The sequence below is a fragment of the Seriola dumerili genome, unplaced genomic scaffold, assembly GCF_002260705.1.
Source record: "Seriola dumerili isolate Sdu_G_001 unplaced genomic scaffold, Sdu_1.0 BDQW01000138.1, whole genome shotgun sequence".
In the NCBI taxonomy this organism is placed as follows: domain Eukaryota; kingdom Metazoa; phylum Chordata; class Actinopteri; order Carangiformes; family Carangidae; genus Seriola; species Seriola dumerili.
Genome location: NW_019174393.1, coordinates 13,944,683 through 13,955,264, shown reverse-complemented (window position 1 = coordinate 13,955,264; position 10,582 = coordinate 13,944,683). Strand labels below are relative to the sequence as shown.

Genomic DNA, 10,582 nt, shown 5'->3' with positions numbered 1-10,582 from the left:
GAAATCCTCCCTTCATTTCCGCCGTCGTTTGAGGCTTTGGTTATGTTTCCGAGTTCATTTAAGTCTATAAGGCAAGGTTTAAACAAATAAATAGATACATTAATTAATGTATAATTTGTATTTGTAGGCAGACTTTAAACTGGTAGGCATGTCTGACTTCCAGTCAGGTCGGAGAGCAAAACTTAAACTTCCTACCGTTCAAAAGGACTTGGGGACATGTAAGAACGCGGATCTAAGCGAAAAAAAAGGAGGGGGGGGGAACTGTAGTTACAGTCTATGGAAAAAACGCACTCTGCCACGTTTAAATGAATCAAAAATCAAGCAAAGACAATTTAAAAATACCCTTTTCAGTATTTCACGAGCTATATTGTCATGACTTATGTAATAAAGACAAGATATGACCACTAGCAAAGAAAGTACAACTCCAGTTCAAGCTAGCTTAGCGTCTGTCCTATAATACATTTTTCCCACATGGCATTTCTTTCATTTGTTTTTGTGGAATAGACTTTGCTATGAAAATTTGAGTAACGCATAATTTCAACATAGGTTAAAACATCAATTAATTTAGCATTCAACACCAACCTTTTGCAGTCAACCAGCTCAACAGCAGTCAAACCAGCACCAGTTGTTGAATAATCCATCATCACAGCAAAAATTTAATGTCATGGCAGAAAATGCACAGGTGTAATTAATAACATTAATGTTAGTATTCCATTCAGGTGTGTTTATGCATGTTGGCTCACTGGCCTGGCTTATTTAAACACTTCCATCATTAATGTTATTAGTTACACCTGTGCTTTTCCTTCTGTAACAAGGAAACCATCAAACCACCAACTGTGAATGAGCTCCATTCTACCTTTTTGATTTTACCTCATTTACTTTTGTGTGTAAATTCTGAGTTTTGGAACATGTATGATGAGAAAAAAACTGACAGGTACAATATCACTAATTCACACATCTGTCATCTAGGAGCAAAGGCAAGGTTTCTAACAGTTTTTGGCACAGCTTGGGAATTTTTCAGGGCACTACATAGTACATACATTTTACAAAAGAATAAAATCTGGGATATACTTTACCCATTAAACAATGAATAATTGTGGAGGAGGTAGCTTTTTTGAGTGAGGGATATCTTTCATATATCGACCAATAGATATCACCAACACATCAGGCTGAATGTCACATTCTATACCAGTTTTCCAACTGCACTGAAATTAATTTTTATCCACCTGGACATTTGGCAGTAAAAGTCACAAAGAACTTCAGCCTGCTCCAGATGACTTAAATATTTTTACATCAAAATTCATTCATTTCAGCCATCAATAGTAACCATTATTTACAATTAACTTTCTTTTTTTTAATTTATGAAAAGAAAAAACATAGGCTACTGAAATTTCTTCTGCATTATGAAACTCCATGTTCTTTGCGTGTTGTCTTTTGCATCTGGATGGTACCAAACCCAGGCTGGCACCATAGAAAACTCCAGAAATAGGGCTCTTTGTAAAGGATATAATATACCATTACATCTATATTCCAGAATTAAGAAAAATATTATATATGCTATTAAAAAAAAAGTATGTGAGTTATTTAAATGTTTTTACATCTGTACTGATGAATGCTAAATGTGTGTGTGTGTGTGTGTGTGTGTGTGTGTGTGTGTGTGTGTGTGTGTGTGTGTGTGTGTGTGTGTGTGTGTGTGTGTGTGAAGAACTGATGATAGCTTTTATCCTGTGGTTAGGTGAACAGTTCATTCTGGCCTGTTGACTTCACAACATGTACCTGCCTGGAATGCTTTCTCTCTCTCTCTCTCTCTCTCTCTCTCTCTCTCTCTCACACACACACACACACACACACACACACACACACACACACACACACACACGTAAAAGGTTTCGGTCTGTAGTCCTGCTTCTGGCTCAGCATTGACTGAGAAGGTGACGTGCCAGGACCTCTATTTATCCACAGAGGACTCTCTGTTTCTGAGAACACATGAAAGAGTTTCTGCAACTTCCTGAACAGTTTTATTTCTAGTTTTGGTCTGAATTCTACCAAAATGTCAGCGGAATCTCTGGTTGCTGGCTCCTTTGTGGTAGCAGACTATGTGGTCTTTGCTCTCATGCTGATGGTGTCCGCTGCTGTCGGGGTCTACTACGCCTGGGTGGACAGGGGCCAGAGAAGCTCCGGGGACTTCCTAATGGGGGGCCGCAGACTGACGGCCCTGCCTGTCTCCCTGTCCCTGACCGCCAGCTTCATGTCAGCCATCACAGTGCTGTCAAATCCAGCCGAGGTAAGATTCCCAAGGGACAAATGCAAAAAACGTCTCTTGTGAAAAGTCATTTTGTGTCTGGTTCAGTCTGCAGGATGTATTTTTATGATACAAGAAAACTTTTTTGGTGAGGGGAGATCACTTTTCCACTGTAGTTCATGACTGTTCAAGTGAATCAGAGACATAGACTATGAGACGTGTTTGGGACATAAACTTAACACTTGAACTCATGAGCTGTAAGCAGGCTTATTCATTGCACCTGTGGAATTAGAGCTCATAGGAACATGTTTAAATAATTGAATTAATTTACAGAAAACATAATTTGAAGTAGTGCAAAGATGAAAAAAAAAAAAAAAAATCCAAAAAGTCAAATTTTGCATTTTATTCTGTAGATCTGAACTGAACTGACAACTGGCTGATGTCATCAAGACCAGTATCAGCGTGATGTTTCAGCAAACCAGAATCAGTTTAATCAGACAATAAATCTTTATGTAAAATCTCACAAGACACGCTCACTGAACACAAACAGAGACTGACTTCATTTCCTCAGTGTTTACTGGAGGGTTGTGGATAGATATAATTGATCTACTTTATGTGGCTTTGTGGTTTTTCCTTGCTAGTCAAAAGTTCACATCGTAATTTAAATTCCAATTTCTCCACCTTGCCACTTTACCATGCTCAAATGAATGATTTCTTTCATAACTTGCAAAAATCATAGAAAACATCAGTAATTCATATTATCTCTGGTCCTTAGGTGTATCGCTACGGAGCCAGTATTGGATTTTATGGTCTCTCCTATGTAATGACGATAGTGTTCACATCTGAGGTCTTTCTTCCAGTATTTTACAGACTTGCTGTCACCAGCACGTATGAGGTGAGTGTACTTTGGCTTTCAATGTATGTGCTGAGTTATTTATATTGTTTTGTGTTATGTTATTGGTGCGGTTTTGCATTGCAGTGGTTGAAATTTTCCTTTTTTCATAAAGGCATGAAATACGTACAATGTTTTGTGTACCTTTAAAACAGTAAAAAAAAAACTGACCCAGATATTTGACTGTTGTTGTCTTACTGTGCAAATACAAGGTTGGTGTAAGAGTTGTTAAAATTGACATTGAAACACTGAAGAGCACGTCCCTGTTGTAGTCTGACGTAGATATGGCTCTGCTCCTAAAAGTATGTTGAAACTGAGTTAGGTAAAAGTGAGGTGAGATGAGTTTGGGAAGGTTTGGTCAGAGCGGAGTGAGATTGTTTGTTGGTTTGGTTCTACATCAGTAAAAGTGTGCTGCAAAGGGTGTGGAGGGCAGCAGGCTACTGTGTAGTTAAAGCTACAGGCATGATTTGTAAAATAGGGTGGCGGTTGGGATCAGAAATTATGAAGCAAAGCCAGAAGACTGGATAGACTGGATGTGAAAACCTTTTGTATTATCATGCCAAAAAATTGTCCTGAACTTACTGACCTAACTTAGACTGATCACAGGTCTGTTACTAACCTTTTATATTGTCTGTTATTTTCTGCGTGTCATGTCTCTGCCAAGTATCTGGAGCTACGTTTCAATAGAGCAACCCGTCTGCTAGGAACTCTGCTCTTCATTGTGCAAACAGTGAGTAAGAAGCCAGTCAACACATAATTACAGGACTTTGACCTGTGTGGGTCAAACCACAAATCCAACACCCACTGAGGGTCATTTATGTTGGAATTGAATCTCTCTTTGTCACAGATTCTCTACACTGGAATCGTCATTTATGCCCCAGCTCTAGCTTTAAACCAAGGTATGTTGGTTTCAGTCTTCAGCAGTCAGGTTAGCACCACATACCTACATGAAGGCACTTAAAGCTGCTTGGTTTTGCTCAGCTGAGTGACCACTGCCTGAAAGCCTCCTTCTCTCTGCAGTAACTGGTATGAATCTGTGGGGTGCAGTCATCTCCACAGGTGTGGTGTGTACTTTTTACTGCACAATGGTACGTAACACACTCTGCTCTACTGAGTTCTGCTGTGCACATAAACAAAACTGAATAAACCTTTTAATTTTTTATGGCAAGTATTGACATCACTGATTGTTTTCTCCAGAATTTCTATTCTTTGAATTCCTGGATTTGAATGTACAGTCGACACAACACCTGTCTGTGGTTTACATTGTTACAGGGTGGTCTGAAGGCAGTGGTGTGGACTGATGTCTTTCAGGTAGGCTTCTGGATGAAAACAGTAACTGGTCCTACACAGTCAGATTTGTGAGGGAAAAAACTGACAGTTTAACTGGATATGTCACATATCATATGTGCTAGCAACAATACTGTAGACAAGTGTTTAATACACAGCTACACTAGTCTAAGCCATCTCAGTACGTATACACCAACTGTTTTGGCTCGTGTTTTGGAATAATGTATTCAGCTTAGTATGCTGTATGTGTATAATAGTTTAAGGAGAAAATGATGACTGTTACTGGGACAAAGACAACCCTAAAATATGTACATTTTCCCCTCCAGCTTGGTGTCATGCTTGCAGGTTTCCTGTCTGTCATCATCAGGTCCGTGGTCTTAAAAGGTGGAGTCTTCCCCATCATTTCAGATTCAGAACAAGGAGGGAGACTCAATTTTTGGGAGTGAGTATGATCAATGAAAACATTAAGTTGCTAGACCTCAGGTAAACAGTGGGAAGAGATTAAACTCTCGACACACAAGGTGCAGGAGCAGTACATTGTTGTAATAATATTATTATTGTACTATAACAGTATATAATTATATGTGAACATTTTGATCTTCTACACCAGAGTACTATCTTTCAGCCATGTGGCCACCACTGGGCAACAAACAAGCTGCCAATGAACTGAAACATCCAAACCATTCATGTTGCCTCTCTCTCTCCGTGGTGCTGAAACATTTAATCCCAAACTGTGTTACTAAATCAGAGGCTAGATCCTCTGAAGTCTGCAATTCTATATTCATATTATAATCATAACAGGTGTTTTTGTTTGAATTTGAATTTGGAGAAGACAAATGGAGTGTCCAGGTGATCTTCATCAACTTCTTCAATCTGCAAATGTAACATAACCTGGTAAATATTTATGTTCCGGTGGTCATTGATTTCTAGTAAATACAGTATATTACTTAGACCAATTAAAAAGCCATGCAAGACATAATTAATAATAGGAGTCAGACACAAACTCCATGGCTTGTTCTTTATAGCTGCTATGAAAAAAATTGAAGTTACACTATATATTATGTTATACTTTTTGCCAGTTGTGTGTTGTGTTGAAATTACACAACTCTGTTCAGTCATTATGGAACATTTGTCAATTTACCACTTCTGTTTACACTTTGTCAGCAATTTATGGGAAGTTTCCTGGACATAATATTTGACTTACAAGTTGGCAAGGTCCTCCTAGATACACCATTTGTTTTGCAATCTATGAGGCCAAACCATTTTATTTGAGAAGGAGGCTTTCAGGTTCTTTGAAGGAACACATCTTTGTGAATGGTGATCCAGTTCCTGATCTAGGGGACTGCTTAATAATTTCTGGCAACAAACTGTTGTCTTTTTTTTGTTTCACCAGCTTTGACACAAACCCTCTGAGAAGACACACTTTTTGGACCATAACCATTGGAGGGACATTTGTTTGGGTCAGTATCTATGGGATCAACCAGGCCCAGGTTCAGAGATATATCTCCTGCAAGAGCCTCGGTCATGCCAGAGTGTGAGTCTTGTTTTACAGGGGGGTACATTACCAGGACACATGGTGGGGTGTACCTATTCTTTGTGCTCTTAAAGGAAATCTTCCCCATAGCTGGGGAATTAACACATTTATCATGAAACATAGAAGTAGCTCCTAATGCTTTTGTATGTTTTTTGTGCTTTGCATTTAGTTAAATGTCTATTTGTGTTTCTTCTCATATCCAGATCTCTGTACATCAACCTTTTAGGCCTGTGGTCCATCTTGTTATGCTCAGTTTTTGCAGGAATGTGTCTCTACTCTGTCTATAAGAACTGTGACCCATGGACAGCTGGCCTGGTTTCTGCTCCTGATCAGGTATGATGGAGAGAGGTATACTACAGCTGTAACTGCGATCACTGGCTTAACAAAACACACATAGCTGTAGTCACCAGAAAAGAAACATTAGATTGAAATACAGTAATCTAGATTTTGTTGTATGTTTTTACAGATAATCAGCCAGATGTTAATTTTCTATGTGAGATACCAGGATGTTCCAACTTAGATGAGAGGTTGATTCGTTCAACTAATGTTAAACTATTATGCATTATTATAATATGCACTGAGAGAATCCAGTCCTGTAGATGATGTGTGTAATCCACTGTCACTCTTCCTCTGTAGCTGATGCCATATTTGGTGATGGACATCTTGGGAGACTATCCTGGCCTTCCTGGACTATTTGTTGCAGCAGCATATAGTGGATCTCTAAGGTTAATATGGCACTTGACATTATTTTATTTTAGTTATTTCACTCACTGTTTTGCTTGCCACATTTCTTTAAGCAGATTGTAGTTATGGTAAAAATATATCATAGGTGATATTAGGTCTGTATAATTTTTAATTTCTTCATTTATTACTTATTTGCTCTGAATATCAGCTCCTGTCCAGTGCTACAAAGTAGGGCTGACAGGGAGAAAAAAAAAGGTCTTTACATGTGTATATATCGAGTAAATTTTGTGTGTCTTTTGTGTTATATCAACCCCCAGCACAGTGTCTTCCAGCATCAATGCGCTGGCTGCAGTGACGGTGGAGGACCTGATCAAACCGTACACTAACATGTCTGAGAGACACCTGTCCTGGATCTCTAAAGGACTGAGTGAGTGGATTGTCCTTGCGTACAATCTTTCAGCTGAACGAGGTGTCTACTGAACGCTGATACAGTCAGGTGGTAATTAAAGGTTGAAATCTCTGTTGTTTGCAGGTCTCGTATACGGGGCTTTGTGCATCGGAATGGCTGGACTAGCTTCACTCATGGGCGGGATTTTGCAGGTAGAGTGGATCTGTTTCATAAGTGCTTCATATTGTAGGATGTATATAACTGTTAATTATACAAATATTTGTAGCCTTTTGAATGAGTCTCTGCCTTGGTTATTAAAAATCAGCCCTGCAATTTAAGTGAAATGTGTCTCTTCGTACAGGCAGCCATCAGTATATTTGGGATCGTTGGAGGTCCTTTACTTGGCCTGTTCACACTGGGTATCCTTTTTCCATTTGCCAATTCCAAAGTAAGTCTGTTCTCTTTTAACTGGACATTAATCCAGCATCGTAAATGAATTTTGCTGGCTGTAAGGGCTGTGATTTATTTGATCCATTCATACTGGTGTAGATGAAGTTATTAATAATGTACTCTATAAGATTTATTATAAATTATAAGGTATCTTTCCAAATTCTTTATAGCATTTGCCCGCTTACCACCCCTTTGGAGCTCCTGTATATCATTTATAGCAGATCCTCTTAAAAGCACATATTGGCATTTTCAGTGATTTAAATGCTTTGTAGGGAGCTCTGTCAGGTCTTGTGTCAGGGTTGGTCGTGTCCCTGTGGGTGGGCATCGGAGCCCAGATATACCCTCCCCCATCTGAGATGACTCGACCCCTGCCACTGTCCACTGAGGGCTGTAACTTCACCGCTACAGACAGCCTCAACTGGACCTCCACGGCTCTGCCAACACAACTAACCTCCATCACCACAGCCCCAGTACACAACCTTGACAGCAGGTAAATGTGTAACTAATTGTAATTGATTATTAGTTTGATATTATTTAACATAATTAATATCCCCAGTTGAGGTATGGGTAGTGCCTACCTGTAAGGATGCAAAATTGTAGCGTAAGAACATTGTGATCAAGTTAGTAAGATGTGATATATTAGTATTGAGTTTAAAGAACATACAAACAACTGACCCCACGTAGAAAGACATTAGAAATCAGCTAGTGACTTTTTGTTGGAATTATTATTTACTATTATGTCCTATAACTACACAACCCTGAATCAGCCTGTTTTGTTTGTCTAAATCTCTGCTGGAGAGTCCAGTTAAACACAATGACGATATAAGGATGAATTTAAAGATGTTGATGTCACAGTTTTGCCTGTATGTGCAAGTTTTTACTCCTCGTGCACTAATTTCTCAACATTCTCTACCACCACCAGGCCTGGGCTGGCAGATAACTGGTACTCTCTGTCCTACCTTTACTTCAGTCCCATCGGAACCATAGTATCTATTAGTGTGGGGCTGATAGTCAGCCTGCTCACAAGTAAATAACATTTAAAAGTACTTTGGTTATGAAAATCAAAGTAAGTTCTTCACTGTTTTGTGATGAGCTTCAGGTTGTTTTGACGTGTTCTTAATGTACATTTCAGGAGGCTACAGGCTGAAGGTGGAATCAAGGCTTACACTGATGAAAGAAGACACAACTCCTTATTACCTAATCAAGTTTTTCAAAGACAGAGTAAGTACTGCAGCAGTGAACCACATATCAAATGCTACAGACTAATAACAGCTGCTGACTTCTGCTTTGTGCTCTTCCCTCTCAAGGTCTTGAGACGAACAGGAAAGTTTGACCTGACAAAGGACAGAGACAAAAACTTTGGCAACACAAATCCTGCTTTCTGTGACACTGAGATGAACTTAACAAAAACCACCATTCCCACATGAAATGATACACATTTTCTAGATTTGTTTTTTGCATTTGTTGCATGTTCTTAACACAAAGGAGGAGTCATATTCATATATTATAGTCTAATACAAGAAATGTCAGGAAAAGGATTTAAATTTCAAGAAAGAAATGTGTGATTTATAACAAATCGAGATGCCACTGCTTTAAAAATATACATATGCACAATATTTATTTTTGTTCTCTGTCATATTATTATATCATGCCATTTAAACATGTATTTACAAATATTTGGTGAAATTTAAAACACAAATTAAAGCTCTGACATTGTAATATATTATTATTGGTAGTTCAGAAATGTGATTTTGTCTCTTCCCGAAATGACATTCATAGATTCATACATTACATAGATAATGAGTATCTAATGTGTGTGTCTGTGTGTGAAGTTCTGTGACCAGAACAATGCCTCCTCTTGGCTTATTCACTTCATGTACCTGTCTGCTGAAGCAAGGACACAAACATATAAACACACACAGTCTATACTGTAGGAGATTAAAGGTCTCAAGGCTGTTTTACTGTTTGTCATTGCTGAGTGAGAAAATATTTTGTGGACAGACTTAAGTTATTTGAAGTTTTGGTCCGACTTCCACCAAAAATGTTAAGGGGCTCTCTGGTAGCTGTGGCGTTTGTTCTTGAACTGGTGGTGACTGCTGGAGTTGTGGTCTACTGTGCCTGCGTGAACAGGGGCCAGAGAAGCTCCAGGGACTTTCTAATAAGAGGCTGTGGTCTGTGAGCTCTGCCTTCCTCCCTGTCCCTCACTGCCAGCTACCTGTCAGCCTCTGTAGTGCTGGCCAACCCAGCTGAGGTTAACAGCAGATAGACCCTTCATGCAAAAAACATCTCTTCCTGATCCAGCCTGTTGAATGTTAATTCCTCCATTAATGGGGTAAGATGTTTTTTTTATCTGTACTGAAATGTTGGTTTAATTATTTTAGGCAGCAAGTTGAGATGATACTTATAATAATAAAAATAGTACATGTTTTAATTTGTGTATATAAGTTTTAACTCTTTATTTTTTTATTAGTTGGTTAAGTTTCCTTTTTAAAAAAACAATTTTAGTTGTTTGAAAATCTTTCATTTTTTCTCAGTTTGTGAATAAGTTTTAATTCAATTTAATTTGCAGATAAGATATTTAAAGTTATTTTAGATTAGTTGGTAGATAACTTTCATTTCCTTTTAGTTTGTAGAGTGTGTAGTGTGTGTAGTCTTCGATTTCTTCTTAAGTTGTAGATAAGTTTTAACTTTTTCATTTCCTATTAGTTTTGGCTACTTTATTCCTTCTTAGTGTGTAGACATATAATGTAAGTCTTTCAGGTTTTTTAATATTGTCTACACAAATTTAAAGAAAAAAAGTAATGGTAAGTTTTCCCAAGGAGTCTTTTTCTTTTTCTCTTTTCTAACTTTCCTTTTCTTCACAGTTTCCTCAAAATAAAAACAAAAAAATTATCCAAAAACTCACAACAAAATAACCTGAATGTGTGGATGGTACATTTGTCTACAAGTTGTCACAACTTCATGACAGGGGTAAAGGGCTTCAGGAGGGTCTACTAACAATGATCCACCAAACAGGTTTTTGCTACAGTTCATATGTTGGCGTAATGACAGACTACTTTGGTAAATCTCCCATTTCGCACTAAGTGGATTTTCTTAATGAATGTC

At 38.2% G+C, this 10,582-nt stretch overlaps 1 protein-coding gene across 1 annotated transcript; it reads left to right on the top strand.

The window, feature by feature from the left end:
• The first annotated feature begins 2,050 nt into the window (after positions 1–2,050).
• slc5a8 (solute carrier family 5 member 8) lies at positions 2,051–9,142 on the top strand. The gene is made up of 17 exons (XM_022749312.1): positions 2,051–2,284; positions 3,018–3,137; positions 3,799–3,864; positions 3,982–4,033; positions 4,155–4,222; positions 4,407–4,445; positions 4,748–4,863; positions 5,815–5,955; positions 6,159–6,288; positions 6,592–6,680; positions 6,957–7,066; positions 7,172–7,239; positions 7,389–7,475; positions 7,750–7,967; positions 8,400–8,503; positions 8,610–8,698; positions 8,785–9,142. The coding sequence occupies exons 1-17, from the start codon at positions 2,051–2,053 to the stop codon at positions 8,902–8,904; spliced, it is 1,851 nt and encodes a 616-aa protein (XP_022605033.1). The 3' UTR covers positions 8,905–9,142.
• The last annotated feature ends 1,440 nt before the right edge of the window (positions 9,143–10,582 follow it).